Raw genomic sequence first — 19,704 nt, forward strand, 5'->3', positions numbered from 1 at the left:
TTATAAGATGAATTAAGGTCAGATTAGAGGTCCATCCATTACAATCTACAAGGTTTAACCGGCCGAAGCACTAAGAAGGTGGAGGACAAAGATCTCAAGGATCTCATTGTCCAACTAGGGAGTAGCTTGACACCCGAAAAAAGTAATAAAACCTTGATAAGTACCCAATCATACAACCAACCATAACATTTTTCCCACTAATACAGGCAAAGCTCATGTAAGAATGTCAAAGTAATGTTGATTAAAAAATATAAATAAGGAGACATGTGTTGACTCCATTAGAGATATGAAAAATCACCTTGTCGACACTAACTATATCCGATATATTAACTTAAGCTTTGAGTTGTATTGATTTGAGTACCACACCAATATTAAGGATTTTATTTGGTAGGTACACGTAGAATCTAGAACACCTGTTATCAAAATCACGCATCGACACTAATAATTTCAAATATGTTTAAAATGATTTTACAATTACTAATACTTGATTATGAATTACACTTATTTTTACACGTTGTACTCTAATTAATTATAAAGAAACAAAATAAAAATAGTGACATGTGCCAAATTATAGATGGCAGAGAAAATAGATATTATAGTGGAGAAAGTAAAATGTTATAAAAGAGTGTGAATCTGCTAATTAAAGGTAGTTAGTGTGAAGTAGCAGCTAGCGTAATCTCATTAGAACCCATTTTTGTTTTGTTTTTTGGTCAACGGGAGTTGGCTTGACCATTCTCTACTTCTGGGCCTTTTGGACTCATCTCAAGTTCCCTGCACCGCGCTTCATAAAACAACCCATCCCACTAATCAAAATACGCCACGTCGCCATCGCAAATTACCAAAATACCCAAAATGAAACTCGTCGTGCAATTTGATTGGCCACGTGTAAATCCCCAAAAGGGATGAGGACGTAGACAATTCCTTGTCCGGATATGCTCGTCCCTATAAATTCCCTTTCCTTCCTCGTGAAATCTTCACCGGCTTTTCTCTGGTTTCCATCAACAATCTTCTTTCTTATTCTTCCTCGCAAAAATTTTGAGGAGTCCGAGGCTTAGGCTAAGGCAAAACTTCTTCAAGAACTGGCTAACTCTCAAGGAATTCTGGAGGAAGCTGAAGATTCCAGTAATCAAAGGGTGGTTCTCGCCCTATATGAAGCCTTAAGCTCTCGAAACGTGAACACCGTTCACCAAATCCTCGCTCCTGATCTCGAGTGGTGGTTCCATGGTCCGCCGTCTCACCAATTTCTGATGCGCCTTCTCACTGGAGCTTCATCCAACGGCCAATCTTTTCAATTCGTTCCTCAATCAATCACATCCTTCGGATCCACTGTCCTCGTCGAAGGCTGCGATCCTAGCCGTTCAATCTCCTGGATCCACGCTTGGACTGTTGCGGATGGGATAATCACACAGCTTCGAGAATATTTCAATACTTCCCTTACTGTGACTCGTCTTGGAGATCCGACTGACTCTCCGTCGTCGTCCGCCGCCGCATCGGAGATTTCCTCTGCTTCGTCGTTGCATCATTGCCCTTCTGTTTGGGAAAGTACTCTGTCCAATCAGGTGGGTAAATCGGTGCCTGGGCTCGTCTTGGCCATTTAATCAAATCTCTAAGATTGGGTGCGGCCGTTTCTACTGTAACTAAATAAATAGAGAGATGTAAGAAACTTGGGATTGTGTGTGTGCTTTGTTTGTTTGTTTGTTTCCGCCGTGTCGTTTGGTATTTAGCGTTTCTGTGAAGGTTTTGATATTGTGTGTGGTGGAGTTGGGTAAATACCATGGAGATGAGATTCTATTGGTCGATTCCCGATGTATTTGTAACGTTTTTAATAAGGACATGTTCCAATGTTTGTCTTACAAAGCCCCTCATTCTCTTATTTTTATTCTTTCTTTCCTTTTTGCGTAATGTTGTTAGTGACGTAAAATCTGCTGTGGCAGTGGTCTATTAAGCCATGGATTTTGGCATAAAACAGGAAAATTGAGCAGAGTTTGAAGGGACGGATGAGTGGTGTGGCTGATGGCTTCTTTTTAGAGCTCTAAACTCCGAATATCTACCGGATTTTGACCCTTTTTTTTAATGGGAAAGTAACCTCATTTTTTAAATCGGTGTCTTTTTAACCTCTTTTTCCTCCATAAGTAGAGAGATCTATCTTTTTTTTTTTTTTTCCTTTTTAATAAATAATCTTTCAATTGCTTTAAATATGAAACTTGCATGTCTTGAAACTTGCATGTCTTGAATTAAAAACTTAACTTTCAGTCTCACATTTTTGTTTTCAAGATGAAAATATTTTATGTGAATGTCCTAACTTTTAAAAAATAATTTCTTTTCCTTTTTAGAGTTTTAAAAGAGGCAGATATTTTAAAAAAGAAATTATATAAGATACTCATCGTTTGTCTCGTGAAGTTAAGTTCGTAAGTAAGTCTTTTGTTTCGTTAGTTAACTCTACAAAACAAACTTACAATATTACAAGATAAATAAGATAGTCTGTCGTTTGTAAAGTTATAAGTTTATCTTGTGGAGTTATTTCACGAGATTTTGTCTCGTGAAATAATTTCATAAGACGGATTTATAACTTTACAAAATAAACGATAGATAATCTTATCTGTCTTGTAATGTTGTAAACTTATCTTGTAAAGTTACTTCACGAGACAAAAGACTTACTTACGAACTCAACTTTACGAGACAAATGTTTTTTAACATAAAAATATAAAATATTATTTTTCAACATACCTGTCTCGTTTGGTACTATTAAAATTGGTACTCTTAGAAAAAAATTGTTTTTCTGAACTTGAGACTTTCTAAAAAAATTATTCCTTTGAAATTGTGACCTTCCTAAAATATTTTTATCTTGAAAACAAAATGTAAAGTTGAAGATTAAAATTTCTAATTTAAGATATGTGAATTAGTAACTTGGATGATTCTATATTCAAGATAATTGAATGACCATTTATTAAGAGATAAAAGGATAAATTCATGTGGTGGATCTCTCGGAGGCTGAAAAGATGGGAAAGAGATAAAAAAAAAATAGATTTTAAAAATGAGATTACTCTTAAATTAAAAAAAAAAATTAAAAAAAATTTTAAGTCAAAATCAACCATTTTAAAATATCTGCCCAATGTTTTGGGGGAAAGAAAACGTGAAGGAAATGAAAGGAAGAAGAGGAAAAAAAAAAAAAAACTGAACTTTCGGATAAGCACGAAACGACATCTATTAGTTATTTCTCTTTTAAAATTCTATGAGACTTATAAAATAAAATAGGAAAATTTAGGCTTAATTAAGCTTTTTCTTTTTTTATCCTTTTTCTAGAGAAGGCCTAGTTAAGCTTATGTAACATTCATTTTATTGTAAATTACCACGAAAAAATACAATATAATAATATAAATAACTAAATTTGAAAAAAAAAATTAAAGAGAATAGAAAAATATGGAAATTTCTTTTCAAATTTTCCTCAATATACATATTTCAACAAAATTCACGAATGACTATTATTTATAAGAAATTTGGCAATTAAAATGTAATATTATTTGGACAAAATGTATAGTCATAAAACATATAAAATAATATGTAAAAAGAACAAATGAGTAATAGGAGAAAAAAAATATTTTTTATAAGGAGAAAATTAAAAGAATATGGTAGTTTTGAAAACAATTTATAAAATATTGTACTTTTGAAACTATTTAGAAAAATATTGTTATTTTTTTTAATGGGTCGATGGTTGAAAATTCGACCTACACTCGACCTTTACCTTTTTTTTTCTTTTTAATAATTTAAACATCGAGTGTTGAAAATTCGACCCACCTACGTCGAATTTTCAACCTTCGACCTTTGTTTTTGTTTTTTTTAAATTTTCTATTTTATAAAAACAATTTTTAAAAATATTTTATTATTTTATTATTTTATTTAAACTCTAAAAAAAACAAATTAAAAAAAATACCTCATAAAAATAAAAAAAGTGTAAATTAAAATATCTCATTTATATAAAAATAATTACAAAAATCAATGTGTCCCACGAAGCGGACGTCGTCGATTTCGAGCTGGTTGTCGTCGTCGACTTCAAATTTTAGGTTGCTCTGGTTCTTCTTGGTGTTGCTCTGGTTCTTCTTAGTGTTGCTCTGGTACCTCTGCAGCCGTTCATGATATAAATATTCATTATGCTCTCCACGACCCCAACCATGTCCATGCACGTATGAAGGCGAAGGACCAGCCTTTGAGTCATAATGTCCTGAACCAAATGGTGGCATCATCATCATCAGACTAACATAATCAGTTTGACTCTACGTCTGCATCACAGGGGGCAACTCTTCCACATTATGGGCAACCTCATCAAACTCATCCTCTTCCCGTACAGGTCCTCTACGTCTAGAAGCTAATGGAGGAACAATAGATATATCGTACATATAATGTATCTCCTCCATATAGCTTTGGTTGTCACTACATATAACAAGAATCTAGTTCGAATCATTCGCAACATCATGGAGTCTACTGTTGTTCGATCTCTGTGAATTATAAAACAATTAGATAATATTTAAAATAAATTTAAATTAAAAATATAATATTCATTTATTTACCAGATGACCCACAACTGCTCCCAGACGAGCGACGTAGTGTCTTGTGATATTATTATATCAATGAATGTAATATTGAGTGACATCCCTATCAAATTGTTCAATAGAAACCCCCATTGCAATAAACCTTGCACGATAGTGCCATCGTACTACCAAAAGTGCAACTTTTTCGGACCAATTTACAGTCCTTAAGTCGATATCATGCGGTAAGAGTTCAGTATTACAAGGCGATGGGACATCCTGCTGAAAATCAAATCGTCTCATCACCCTATCAAGAAGATGCCACTCACCAATGTGAAAACATATAAGAGGACTTATCGTCCGCCATATGTTTTGACCATTCGTACAGAAATTGGGTAAAGTATGCATAATAATCTTGTGCGGCTCCCAAATAACCTAAAACAAAAAATATTATATTGGAGAACATTAAAGACAAATACAATAAAAATGTGTATAAAATAATCAATTAGGTTTAGTGTAATGTACTTGATCACAACGTGCCGCTCATTGTGTACTTCCATTAGGCGAGCTTGTAGTATAGCTCAGCGATTGTGTAGTAAGGCTTAACGATCATGTAGCACTTGGTACACGATCGTATAGTAAAAGGTAGGCGATCGTATAGATTTTGAGAAGGCCATTGTCTATTTGTAATAGCTAAGCGATCGTGTAAGAGTTTGTGGGCAATCGTGTAGTGAGGAAAGAGAGTTCTCGAGAGGTCATCGTAGCGTGCCGCTCATCGTGTACTTCCACTATGCGATCGTGTAGTAAAGCTTAGCGATTGTGTAGCATTTGGTATACGATCATATAGTAAAATGTAAGCGATCGTATAGGTTTTGAGAAGGCGATCGTCTAATTGTAATAGCCAAGTGATCGTGTAGGAGTTTGTGGGCGATCGCGTAGTGAGGAAAGAGAGCTCTCGAGAGGCCATCGCAGTGTGCCGCTCATCGTGTAATTCCACTAGGCGAGCATGTAGTATAGCTCAACGATCGTGTAGTAAAGCTTAGCGATCGTGTAGCACTTGGTACACGATCATATAGGTTTTAAGAAGACGATCGTCTAATTGTAATAGCTAAGCGATCGTGTAGAAGTTTGTGGACGATCGTGTAGTGAGAAAAGAGAGCTCTCGAGAGGGCATCGCAGTATGCCATTCATCGTGTACTTCCACTAGGTGAGCGTGTAGTAGCTCAGCAATCGTGTAGTAAAGATTAGTGATCGTGTAGCACTTGGTACATGATTGTATAGTAAAAGGTAGACGATTGTATAGGTTTTGAGAATGCGATCATCTAATTGTAATAGCTAAGCGATCGTGTAGTGAGGAAAGAGAGCTCTCGAGAGTGGGAGTTCGAAAGACGTGTAGCATTTGGTAGAAGAGGCCATCGCAGCGTGCCACTCATCGTTTACTTCCACTAGGCAATCGTATAGTAAAGCTCAGCGATCGTGTAGCATTTGGTATACGATGGTATAGTAAAAGGTATGCGATCGTATAGGTTTTGAGAAAGCGATCGTGTAATAGTAATAGTTAAGTGATCGTATAGGAGTTTGTGGCCGATCGCAGAGGATTTAGTAAGCGATCGTTTAGTCATACTGAGCGATCGTGGAGAGATTATAAACGATCGTTTAGCGTCTAATAAAGAAGTTGTTCATCATTCACTTGTTTTTTCCGGAAGTTTGCACCTATTGTTACGTTAATAAAGAATTACTAAACGATCGCATAATAATTTTACTAAACGATTGTGTGTGATCGTGTATATAATTACTAAACGATTCTTTAATTTCCTTTAGGTCGAGGGTTTATTCTATAATTTTCTAGAGGTCGAGGGTTTATTCTATAATTTTCTAGAGGTCGAGGGTTCAACCCTCGACCTCTATCAAAATTTCTCCTTTTTCCTTACAGATCTTCTTTAGTTTTCGACAGGTCGAAGGTTGAATCCTCGTCCTCTTCTCAATTTCTTTTAGGTCGAGGGTCAAACCCTTGATCTCTTCTTTAATTTTCGATAGATTGAGGGTTGAACCCTTAACCTCTTCTCAATTTCCTTTAGGTCGAGGGTCAAACTCTTGATCTCTTCTTTAATTTTCGACTAGTCGAGGGTTGAACCCTCAACAAAATATTTTAAACAAAATCCCCGCCTCGAAATCTCCAAAACAACATAGATTTCTAAATAGTTTCAAAACCTCTATATTTCCCTAAATTGTTTTCCTAATCACAATATTTTTTAAAAAAAAAAAAAGAAAAAAAAAACTCCTTTTATAAGGATACTAAACATGTTTACCTAAATTTGTATATAATATTTATGATACATTTAACTTTTGTTTTGTTTTTTTGAAAGATAACACCTATTTCACCACTTTTTTTTTTTTTAAAATGGGCTTTAATTATTCTATTTTGAAAATTTTGGATATTTGAGTTTTTTTTTTTTTTTTTTTTTTTTTTTTATAAAAAAAAAAGAATAGAGAAGATAAAATTTTAAAAAAATTTGTTCACTTCAAAATCATATAATTATTTAATAATAATTTAAAAAAATTACATCGAAATTGTTAATTTATTCTTGAAAATGCATGGACTTAAAAGGTGTATTTTTAAAATTTTAGAAATCGAATTTATTTATTTTTAACCACTGGAAATAAACTCAAGAAACACGTATTCTTTAAATTTTAAGATAAAAAGAAAAGTAATTTTACCAATAAACTCACCTATTCTTTAAATTTTAAGATAAAAAAAAATTTACCAAACAACAAATTCTTCTCTTTCAAAAAGGAAGAAAATGTTTTTGGATAATAATAAGGAAGAAAGAAAATGTTTTGTGAGAGATTATAGTTTGTTGGCACGTGTATAGTTGGATGTGATTTGAGATCCAGAAGGTTCTCGTGTAGTCCACTAGCGTGAGGGGCTCTTTTAAACCACTTGTGGGTCTAGGAAATGACAAGTAGGATGTATAATCTGAGAAATCGGACGGTCAAGATTTATCAGGATTGGGTAGAATCTGCCTTCTCTGTGGGGCCCTCTACAAATGATTAATCACTCTTCGCCGTCTGATCTATGGGTGTTTGTGGCTTTCTTGTTGTCCATTTTTTTTAAATAATAATAATAATAATAATTTATTTTTCTTTTTTGAAAGTTGGAAAATCAAAATCGATTTTTTCAACTTAAAAAATAATAATAATCAAATCAATTAATTTGATTTGTTAGTTTGGTTATTGGCGGCATTTGCGACTTCCTTTTTCTAATTGTTTTTTAACATCTTTTTCACATATTTTCAAAGTTTAATAATTTATATGTAAAAGTTTATATTAAACCTGAACTGGCTATCCTCCTCCACGTCTTAATGAAGAAAAAGTATAAATTCCAAAACTAACCATAGAATATATATTGAATGCATACACGTTTTATTTGTGTTATAGTTGTTGTCCATTGTCCTTATTTTCTTTTATGTACCTTGTTGTGTATCTGGCTTCTGACGGATTGTGTGACCTTGACTCTTGAATTATATTTCCTTATTGATTACAAATTTTATATTATTCTTTCTATTTCTAGTGACTGGATTTTATTCTTGTCATTTTTATCTCTTGCCTTATGTGATTGGATATATACTTATTGTTCTTAGAATCCTTATCATTTCTATCTCTTGCCTTCTGTGATTGGATATATACTTCATGTTCTTGTCTTTTAGGGTTAGCTTTTGATTAGTCGCATTGTATTTCTTGGAAAAAAGTTTGTGACATCATTGTGTTCCTAATTGCTCTTCTACGAGATTGCTAGTGTTATTGTAGTGCAATGATAGATTGATGTGGGTATTCAAATTAGAGAGACTCTGGTGTTAGACTCTTACAGTAAAGATTTTGGTTGAAGGATTGTACAATTGAATGATGAAAAGTTTAGGAGAAGCCTAAACAATTCATTAGAAGAAAGTTATTATTGTTTCAAGATAGATTTTTTTTTCTTTTATATCAAAAAAATATTTATTTCTAATTACTTATCTTTACTAATAGAACCCTTTCATTTAGGACAAGTGTTTTCCAGAGGTAGGTGTGAATCACATTGAGTTGGGATACCAATTTTTTGGTTTCACTGGTTCTAATCTCTCTTCTGTTAATTTTGTTTAGCATATATTTATGATTTTATGTTTGACTTGTGAATAAAAACAGTAGTATTTCTCGATTTTCAATTTGATTTCGAAATAAAGAGATATTAATAAAATAATCAACTTCTCAAGGTCAACTACTTGATGTGATTTCATTATGTAGTATGTTCATGTTGTGAAAATTATCATTTTATTAAAAAAGATCATGGGATGATTTGAAGATATAAGTAAATTTGAAGAAAATAATGTATGGATATAAATAAAAAAAATATATTGAGATTAAAAACTAAAAAGTATATTTACCTAATCTCAACTACTTCAAAAAGAGGGCAACTAAATCTATCTAAAATTTCATAATCCAACAAAACATAAGCTCATGTCAAAGTATGATAAAAACCTCTTGTGATTTGAAGAGACAGACACTCATCAACTGGAATATAATACTCAATGTGCTAAAATTGCCTTTTTCTTATAAAAAAAAAAAAAAAGGGAAAAAAAAAAAGAATGTATATTGAAAAATAACCCCATTTAAAAAAAATAATTAAAGCAATAAGCTCAAATGCACAAATGGCACGTCAAAGAAACCTAATGTAATGTGTATTGCACGAAAGTTATAATCTTTATGTAAATTTAAGTATGCTTCAGCTAATCCAACGTTAATGAGACATTAATTAGTTTAAATTCTCTATATAAATTATAAAATCATTTTTTTTAAAAAAAAAAAACATAAAAATGAACCTGTTATCATATATTAACGCTCTCAAAGATAAAACAGAGAGTTATTCTTTTTTACCAATGTAAACGTTATAAATAATTTAATGGTTAGGGTTGTAAAGCCTTTCGTATGAATATTGTACTAAAAACAGTTCTCTCTTTTCTATAATACATCAAATATTTATGAAAATAGTCCAGATTTAATATAACAATTTTTTCTTTAGAATATATCATTACATAATATAGGAAAATTTTCACAGATAGAAAACTATATACACTTTATAGAAATAGTAAAAAAAAAAAAAAATACTGATAAACATTGATAGACTTCTGTTAACATATATTAGTGATAGACATCTATTAGTTTTTATTACTAATAGATATTGATAGACTTTTATCGGTCTTTATCAAAGAAGATTAAAATTTTATTATTTTGTATAAATAGTTTTACTTATTTTTCTATTTTTTAAAAATCCTCCTAACATATATTGATTTAACTATTAAATATATTTAAATTTCCAACAGAGAAGCATTCAGATTTAAGAGAAAAAAAATAGCTTGGTATAGTTCAACTAATGGTATTTTATTGTAACTTAAACAACTTATACCATCATATTTATAAGTAATATTATATTTATAAAAGAAAAGAAAAATTGTTACTCAGGATTCTTCTATTAAAATGCTGATATTTTCATCTATGTTTCTATATTTTTGTGATTCAAAATCAATACAATGGAAACCATTGAATATAACAAATAAGCCACTAAATCAGAATAATATAAATAACAAATATATATTTTTTAAAAAAATATATTTGTTATTTTTTTAAGATAATTTTTAAGATTTTCTATTTTTATAATTCTGTTGACAATTTATCGATTGGACATAATGCGTTTCATATTGGAGCTCGGAAGATGTATTTAATCAAAGCTGCTGCTGATTCATACAACACTTAGGTTTATTTATTTTTATTATTTTTTATGAAGAGTGTTACAGCACTTTGTCAATGAAATTAGTTAAAAGCCAAATTAAAGCTGAACTGGTCACCATTAATAATTTAACATTTTCATGAAAATGAGAAGCATAAAAGTAACTATATATTATATTATTATACTTAGAATAATATTCAGTCATAAATAATGTATAATGGAATGCAAATGAGGATTTTATAACCTTTTGCGGGTAATCAATCAGCTACATTTCATTACGTCTTTTCCTATGATTTTTTTGGATTAATTTACTAATTTAGCCTTGAATATTTGGGTGTATCAACCTTTTGCGCGGTAATCAATCAGCTACATTTAATGTCTTTAGGAATGTAACAAAAAAAAAAATTGAAAAATCGAAAAATCAAATCAATCTAAATCGATCCACTGATTTGGTTTGGTTTTTTAATATAAAATAGATATATTAATTTCTATTTGAAGAAAACAAAAAAGTATTGGTTTGGATCGAATTTTGATTGAAAAACTCAAAACCAAATTGAACTGAGGGTATATATACTCTTAAAAGTAAACTCTAACATTAGGTTTCTTTTAGTGTTTCAATTATGCACATATATTTATTGTTTAGAAAAAAAAGATCAATTATTATGGAGTGTTTATGTTTTTATTTAGTAAGTATTAAGAAAAAAAATAAAAATGTCTAATTTCAATCTATAGATAAAGAAATGAACCCAATTTTAATTTTAAATTAGCAAGGACCAATTCAAACAAAGTTGGAAATAAAAATTAGAACTTGGAAGAAAAAAAATGTCAAAAATCAACAACCAAACTGGTAATAAACGAACAAAATAAAAATCAATCCAATGATTTTTTCTTTGTTAGACATTAGTTTGGATCTCTTCTTTATAAAATTGATTGGTTTGGATTGGTTATTGGTCCCAGAATCGACAAAACCAAACCGACTATCACCCCTACTAATAATTATTTGAATAGTACGTATCGACATTAAATAATTTCTATATTTTTAATTTTGTGTCTAATAAACATTTTGACATATATTTTTTCTATGGATTTATCCGATACTTGTATAATATATTATACTTATTAAATACAAAATTATCAAAGTGTAGAGTTCTATTAAAATAATATTCTAAGTTTCAATGGCATATTTAACGCAAATTTAAGAGTGAAAAGTAAGTTGGGCCATAGATATTTCCTATTTCTAATTCATATATCTAATTTTTTTTTACATAATAAAAAAATAAAACTAATATAATTTATCATTAAAAAAATCTAAAAAATCTACCACATGACAGATTTTTATTAATATACAATTTCTAAGACTTTCAAACAACTATTATCGTGAAAAAAGAAACTGAAATAATGATCAAACATCTAATCATTCTCCATCATAATGTTTTATATTTGGGATCACTTATGGTTTTACTTTATATACTAATCTTTATTTATCACAATAAGTATTTGATTGGGTTGGAATTTTATTTAATTTATATAAGATCATGTGATACGATAATATAAGAATGGCTAGGGATATAACTTATAAGTTGTCAACATACTCATTCCACCACATGTATTTTGATTTCATTTTATAATAAAATGAGATTTTGTATGATCTTAGGGAATATTGTTCCCTCTATTCTCTTTTTTTGTTTCAGGTATATTATTATTATTATTATTATTATTATTTGTTCTTTATGCTACCCAATGAGAGTGCTTCAACCATCAACAATATCATATCATCATGCAAACCTTTTCACCATACAACGCAAATTTTTTCCATGTAAAATTTATTAAAAGTCCACATATTAAAATAATTTAGTGATGTAAGAGTTTAAAAATAAATAAACATTACAATCATAACTTTTCATCTTCCTTTAGTTACCATATGGTATAAGGATTTTATATTGCAAGAACATAATAATAACAATATTTTAATGTCTAAATTGGAAAAAAAAAATTTTCTTCTTTCGTTTAAAAAAATATCTCATTGTCTTTTAACTTTTGATAAACATGTCAAAACTTTCCTTTAAGTATAAATTTAAATGGTTAGAATGTTGGACAAAATTGAGATCTAGAATGGTATAGTAGTGACTCGACGAAAATTGGATCCAAACGTCATACTCATTCTGTATCCTAATTATCTATCTTTAAAATTTTAATTGATTTCTATTACAATAATAGTTTGAAAATGTTTATAAAAGGCCAAAGTAATATCGCAAATTTTGAAAGAATAGTTTTTAAATAAAGGACAGAATTTAAACATCTAATAAAGATTCAAATTTCATTCTTCTTCACTCTTTTGAAAAAACAATACATTAAAATATATACATTTTACTACCAAAAAAATTAATTAAATATATAAAATTATTGTGTTTCACATCTTAAATCTCTAGGCATATACATTGAAAAGAGAATCTAAAAATCTTCAAAAAAAAAAAAAAAAAAAAAAAGGGAAAGGGAGAGAATTTAAAATAAAATTATTGGTGGAAGTAGAATAAGATTGAGGTCATTTTGACAAGCATCAAATAAACAATATTAAACTTTAATAAAAAGTATACCATAATTATATAGCTGAATATAACATTTATCCAAAATCTCATCCTTATAGATAAATATGTAGAATATAAGAGATCATATTTGGCCCACTTAAATAAAAGTCATAAGCACAACTTGAGAATTATTTTTCACCATAAGAATCTAAACCCATATGCTTTTCCCATCAAGTATACTCTAAATTTTGGCATTTCAAGTCGGAATGAATGTCAAACAAGGCATTAATAATTAAAAATATATATATATTTTCGAATATAAAAAAATAAATTAAAATATTTATAAAATATAGTAAAATTTCAAAATCTATCACATTGATAAAAGCGTATTAATGTCTATCAATATCTATCATTGATAGATTCTGAAATTTTGCTATATTTTATAAATATTTTCAACAATTTTGTCATTTGAAATCATTTTTCTAAAAAAATCTAAGTTTTAGACAATTTAATGACATGTCAAAAATAAAAGCAAAAATAGATCATTTAATACGATATTTTATAGAAAAAAGATAGTATAAAACACATATTCATATGCATGTTAGAAAAATCTCCCACTACTATTACTTAGCAGATAAATAATCGAGAAATTAAAAGAAAGTAACCAAATGAGAAACACATATTTACGTAAAAAACTCCAAAATTGGAGAAAAACTCACAACTCACTAGAAAAAAAATCCTCTATGTAAAAAATTACTACAATCACACAAAAAAAATTCTCTTTCCAACTTCAATTACAAGAACGGTCTTTCAAAACATCATACCACTCATATAATTGAGATAGTATACCAAATTTAAAAGTATTTTAAATTGGGAAGATTAGAAATTAACCGTATATATTATCTTTTATAGTACTTGGAGACCTTTGCTATCGGAATAATGATGCTCCTAATATATTTCCAAAAACCTAAGAATACATATGTCATATCATGAGGAATTGAGGCTTAGCTTCCTTCAAGGTAAAACCAAGCACTTTCTTGAGATATTTTGTAACTTTTTTAAAAAAAGATCAAAAGTCTTCCATGAATATAGTGATTGAAAATTAGAAGAGGATGTTATGTTTTGATTAAAAGAAACATGATGCAAATTATTGGTGTTATTTGGGAGGTTGTGAATATGTCAAATCATCAAGAGGGCCATTTAGATGGAAAATTTTGTTCCTTTTCATTGAATTTTACCGGCTGTGCTGTCATTTTCATTGTTTGTTTTTATGTTTTCTAATAGCATTATTTTTTTAATATCTTATTCTAATCCAACTTCATTTCTTTGTTTGGTGTGGAAAAATTGTTTGTTTTCAGAAAAGTATTCAGTGTATTTGGTTGTATTTTGATTTTGCCCATAATTTTGTTTATATTCATAGTCCATACCCTCCTCTCTTTTGTTAATAATCAGGATTTGTTTTTAAAATTTGTTGTAATTCATATATATTTTCTGTACTCTGCATCCTAATTTTCATAGTCATGTCGTTTGTGTTTACCCTTTGCAACTATGCTGATTGTTACTTTACTTTTATTCATTAATGTTTTCTTAGAAAGATGTTGTCATCGAAAATCACACCAATGATAAATTTATATTCGTAGCCCCAAAGTCTTGCAAAATAAATAATTATGAACACCGGTATGATGTTAAGCCAAATCTACTCTAACGCTCAAGTTAGAATTAGGTTTATGAAATTTCTCAATCAATTGAAATTACCATTACCCTAATTTTTTTTGTTTTTATTTAACCGTATTTAATTTTGCCTACTAGAAAAATATTTTCTAAATTCTCTTAAAAAAACATGTGGTGACGTGAACTTATTTTAAAAACGGAGTTACAAATATAACAATCATGCCCAACGTATTGGTAGAGCACAATATAAAAGAATTTGTGAATATAACAAAATTTAGATTTATCTCTCGGGATCTATTAGTGATAGACTACTAAAGATATTAATAATTTATGTTATTTAGCTTTCAATCCTTGTATTTGAATTCGTTGTTATTTCCGTTGCTCTGGTTGTTATTTTGTATCCAATTGTTTTTAGATACCTGCCATCAATCCTTTCTATATATATTATCCTCTCTGCATCATATTAGGGTAAAGAGGATGCATTATCATTATTTTGGTCTTTCACTGCTACATAGATTATATTATTGATAAAAGTTTAATAATGATAGAGTACATTGTGGATAGATTTTTGCTTGCAATGTACTTAATTATTAGTCCTAAAACTATTCTTCCTTGTAATTACCCTAACAACTAACCGTTTAGCATGGGATTAAATGTCTAAATAGGATTCAATAGCAAAATATAAGCAAAAAGTATGGATACTTTAAAAACTATGTAAAAATATGGTAAATTTTTTTACTGGTCTTTTGGAAAGATGCAATAAGCCTTAAATTGTGTCTTTTGCTTTCAAACTAGTATTGAAAATCTTGGTATAATTGGTTAGAGGTATGTAGAAAACCTCACAACTATATATGAAATTTAATATTTGGATAGAGGTAGACCATATGAGAAGGAAGATGGTCATGTTCAACATTTCAATAATTCAATTGCACATGAAATGCACAATCACGCCCCAAAAATCACTAAACAATGCCACACCAGTTATATTCGTTATGAACCTTCTATGAAAATTGGTTCATATCCAAAAATCCCGTCATTTGACAATCTAAGAATTATTACTATGGTCATAGATCAGTCCTCACATACCCAAGATTGGTTTCAATATCAATTTATAACCTTAGTCCATAATGAAGGTTGGGATGAAGATTAATCACATACCTAGGATACGATAATTGTGGACAAGACATGATTTATCAAAGATGATCTAGGCATCATCAAAGTAGATCATCTTCTAGGTAGTGAACAATATATTGTTTGTAAAGCTCCTACATAAGAGTTTTGTGCAACTAAATCTTTTAGAAAGTACTTTATACCATAGGTTTTTTTTTTTTTTTTTTTTTTTTTGGAAATCTCACCTTTTATTTTAATTTCTGTAGTTGAAAAGTTTGGAGATTTTATTTGCTTGAAAAGTTTGGGTCTTAAAATATTATTTAGATTTTCAACACCCTATTTCAAATTTGCAACATCATTTGTTCATAACCAATAAAAAAGCAAATAGATTAAAAGTACCATAATTTTTCCTAATATATATATATATATATATATTTATAAAATATCACCTTTTAGCATTTAGTAAAAAAAAAAAAAAAGAAATGTACCATGTTAACTTTGAGAAAAAAAAAATCTTAACTTTCACATGGACTGGTCATTTCAAAAGATACAACCAAACCCAAAAAGTTATTTGTCTGCTTATATATTGCATCTATCCAAAAGAAGTTTCATACTAGGGAAAAATATCTTTTTAATTCTTAGATTTTGGTCAAATTTCTATCTAGTTTTTAGATTTAAAAATGTTACATATTTAATTCATAAGTTTTAAATTTGATTTTAATCTAATTTATAAATTTCAAAATGTTACAATTTCATTTTTGACATTTGAATTTTGTTTCAATTTGATTGTTAGATTTTCACTTTTAAATTTGATTATTCACTAAATACTCATTTTTCATCTTTAATATTAATTTATGTTAATAAATTAAAAATTATGAAAAAAATTATATTAATTAAGTTCGATTGTTTCTTTCACTTTTAAAATTAAAATCAAATTTTCACTTCATAATTATTTTTAATTAATTAATAAAAATTGATGTGAATGGTTGAAAGCGACTATTAATAAAAATTTGAGATTAAAAATATAAAATTTTAAAATCGATAGACCAAATTAAAACAAAAAAAAAACTCAAAACTCTAACCAACTAGATATAGAATAAAAAAAAACTAGGAACCAAAAGTATTTTACCGTTGATAATATTTTGCCAAACAAAACCCTATTTTAGGGTTTAATCCGTTTAACGGCGTGGGCCGCACCGACATTAAAACAAAATTAAATGGGCCTAAATTTGCGTGCCTTTTATAACTGTCCATCCAACCCACCTTTTTCCAACATAAACTACCCGACCACACACGTCAATATATAAACAGAAATTGAGGATTTCTATAAATAAAAATAAAATGAAATTTTATATCAATTTTAGTCTTTAAATTTTGAATATTATTTTATTTTGATCCCTAAATTTTTAAAATTAATCATTTTAGTCTTGAACTTTTAAAAATTGATTATTTAGTCTTTACAATATTAATATTTTGTTAACTCTCTAATAAAGTGGCAAGGTGATTTGTTTTTTCAGATGAGGTTATTAAATAAGTTAACTACATTAAAAGAATCTAAAGTTTCAAGTTTGAATAAGGTGAAAAACCAGAAGAATTTAAGATATTTCTAGTTCAAAATTTTGGTCATTTGTGTGTTGTTAACATTTTATTTCACCTTCATCTTGCTCAATACATCTTGAACATAATCATCCAAAAATACGAGCTTCCTCACATTTCTATTGAATACTTAACCTAATTTTAATAGTAGAGACTAAATTAAACTTTTATAGAAATTTAGAGACTAAAATGAAAAATTAAACTTTTATAGAAATTTAGAGACTAAAATGAACGTTTTTAATAGATTAAGTTTGAAAGTTGAGGGAATAAAATAAAATTTAAAAATTTTAGATAGGGTCTGCCTTTGTATAATAAAATAATAATACTAATAACAAAAGTGAAAAAAAAAAAGAAAGATATTTGCCGAGAAAGTGGGTCATATTAACGACAAAAGTGGGGGAGTGGATACCGAAAGTGCAATGTCGGGGACAGCATTCAGAAATGGGCATCCCCAAAACAACCCACCTAAGTAAAATGATAATCTTTCCAGGTTCTGTTCTTCCTAAATCAAGAATCTCACCTTTTTTAGATGAAATGCATCAATCAGTCCCACAAATGAAGAATCCAATTCCTTCTTTTTCATTTTTCCTCTATCAACATAAATTCTTTGCTTGGGACTTTCATCTCTGTTGAAAATCTTAAATCAAAACACTTCCTGTTCTTTGTACCATCCCCAACCCACTTCACATTTTTGCACTTCAATCAGGAATTGATCAGTCAGAATGGCTAATGCAAGTATTTCTAAGAGAGGTTCATAGTATTTGATTTCATACAGTCCTAATGGGTCTTGTTTTCTGGCCATAGGTAGTGGAATTGAAGGTTTTTTTGCATTGTGAGGAGTGCATCAAGAAGATTCTCAAAGCCATCAAGAAAATCCAAGGTTTGTGTTCTATGGTTTAAGTTCCATAATCTTCAAAACAATTGAGTAATTAATTTGGGTCTTTTCTTTTCTTCTCCATTTGCAGATATAGAGACATATAATGTTGATATGGAGATGAACAAGGTGATTGTTACAGGCAATGTCACTAAAGAAGAAGTCATCAAAGTTCTTCAGAAAATTAGGAAAACTGCAATTCCATGGCAAGCTGATGGACTCAACAACATTGATTGATTGCAGAAGAGAGAATAATACTTGAGGTTTAGATGTAGTTAGTGATGGATCTACTTTGTTGAGAATGTTGGGACTCTTTTTATTATATTATGATCGAAAGTAAGACTTGATACAAATTTACATGAACTAAACACAGACCATCAGAGTTAATTTGTAACAGATCAAGTTCTAGACTCTGTACATAAAACGAAATCAAAACCCTAAATCAACAACAATTCAAACTGGTTCCTGAGTTCTGATGAAGAAACGTACTCGATGAATTTGGAGTCTATCTCGGCTGGTGGATCGTCCTCGGACTCACTTTCACGTTCACGATCTTGGGAGCCTTTTGAGCATACTTAGGAACCTCCGCTCCAGATCGAGCCTTCTGCCATTTGAAAGCTCCCATTGGAACCAAATCCTTCGAGAATTCCAATTCTTCCTCTTCCTCTGAAGAAGAAAACAAAAGAAACAACAAATTAGTAAAGAAAGGGAAAACGAATTGATTGAATCCATAACTCGATGACTCGATTTCGGTACTTACGTTGACGAGTGAAGTCGTCTAGGAAACTTTCGAGATCCGGAAGGATAAATTCTTCATTTTCAGCAAACGAATGATCATTTTGAGGATCTTGAAAGCGTTCTTGAAGCCAATACTCACGAAACCAGGGCGACGACTGGATCAGATCCCACCACTGGTCGGAGAAATCCTCCACCGTCCTGTACGCCATCGGAACGAACAAGGGAGCGTTAGGGTTCAACATGGAAACGGCGGAAGAGGAGTTTCTTTGAGTAACAACATCCATAGCCACTGCTTGCTTAACTGATCGAAGCTTGAAGATGAAGAAGACAAGGTTTATGGAGAGGTTGGGAAGAAATATATAAAATGAAAAAGTGAAATAGGACTGAAAGTTTAGTTTTATTACGGAAATGACACTATTTAAAGGCAAAATAGAAGATGGAGTTCGGCCCAAGGTTTCTAAAACAGGTTGATTTTTTTTGACTAATCGACAAAACTTTATAATACTGCACACCGTTTTTTTGGCCCCCACGTCGAAACTATTAACAAATTTCAATCATTTTTTTAAATAATTTATAATGATATCTATATACTAATCTTCTTTACTATAGTTTTGTTATCAAAAAAAAAAAAGGACTTTTGTTTCATTTCATTATTTTGTTCTTAGTTTGTATACAAAATTGAAATTTACTACAAAAATAGAAAAAGTGAAGAGTTTATGTTACTATTGGTCACGTCTCCCTATTTTTCTTGTTGGTTGTTTAATACATTTACATAAGTTATATTGATTTCAAACCTCTAAAATGTTTGGAGGGTATTTAGGCCCTAATGTTAAATCGGTGGAGTTGACTTAACTCACTCCAATTATAATTATACGGATTATCAATTATTATACCTTACAATTAACT

The 19,704-nt window shown here is 29.6% G+C and overlaps 3 protein-coding genes across 3 annotated transcripts; 2 read left to right on the forward strand and 1 right to left on the reverse strand.

The window, feature by feature from the left end:
* Positions 1–418: 418 nt before the first annotated feature.
* SAG20 (senescence associated gene 20) lies at positions 419–1,857 on the forward strand. The gene has a single exon (XM_039030847.2). It carries the CDS (start codon positions 1,248–1,250, stop codon positions 1,596–1,598), a length of 351 nt encoding a protein of 116 aa, XP_038886775.1. The 5' UTR covers positions 419–1,247; the 3' UTR covers positions 1,599–1,857.
* Positions 1,858–17,762: 15,905 nt separating this feature from the next.
* LOC120075013 (Heavy metal transport/detoxification superfamily protein) lies at positions 17,763–19,127 on the forward strand. The gene is made up of 3 exons (XM_090312866.1): positions 17,763–17,921; positions 17,995–18,066; positions 18,152–19,127. Exons 1-3 carry the CDS (start codon positions 17,909–17,911, stop codon positions 18,295–18,297), a joined length of 231 nt encoding a protein of 76 aa, XP_090168992.1. The 5' UTR covers positions 17,763–17,908; the 3' UTR covers positions 18,298–19,127.
* Positions 18,352–19,112, reverse strand: LOC120075014 (protein EARLY RESPONSIVE TO DEHYDRATION 15-like). Its single transcript, XM_039028150.2, has 2 exons — positions 18,821–19,112; positions 18,352–18,726 (listed from the first exon to the last, which is right to left on the reverse strand). Exons 1-2 carry the CDS (start codon positions 19,080–19,082, stop codon positions 18,566–18,568), a joined length of 423 nt encoding a protein of 140 aa, XP_038884078.1. The 5' UTR covers positions 19,083–19,112; the 3' UTR covers positions 18,352–18,565.
* Positions 19,128–19,704: the final 577 nt, after the last annotated feature.

Source organism: Benincasa hispida, chromosome 4 (assembly GCF_027475165.1).
Source record: "Benincasa hispida cultivar pf3 chromosome 4, pf3_genome.v1.1, whole genome shotgun sequence".
Lineage (NCBI taxonomy): Eukaryota > Viridiplantae > Streptophyta > Magnoliopsida > Cucurbitales > Cucurbitaceae > Benincasa > Benincasa hispida.

Excerpts from the sequence above, each read along its gene's own strand:
- SAG20 (XM_039030847.2), top strand. The coding sequence starts at position 1,248 with ATGCGCCTTCTCACTGGAGCTTCATCCAACGGCCAATCTTTTCAATTC.
- LOC120075013 (XM_090312866.1), top strand. Across the intron at positions 18,067-18,151 it reads AGCCATCAAGAAAATCCAAG|ATATAGAGACATATAATGTT; the intron begins GTTTGTGTTCTA and ends CTCCATTTGCAG.
- LOC120075014 (XM_039028150.2), bottom strand. The coding sequence starts at position 19,082 with ATGGATGTTGTTACTCAAAGAAACTCCTCTTCCGCCGTTTCCATGTTG. Across the intron at positions 18,727-18,820 it reads AGACGACTTCACTCGTCAAC|AGGAAGAGGAAGAATTGGAA; the intron begins GTAAGTACCGAA and ends TTTCTTCTTCAG.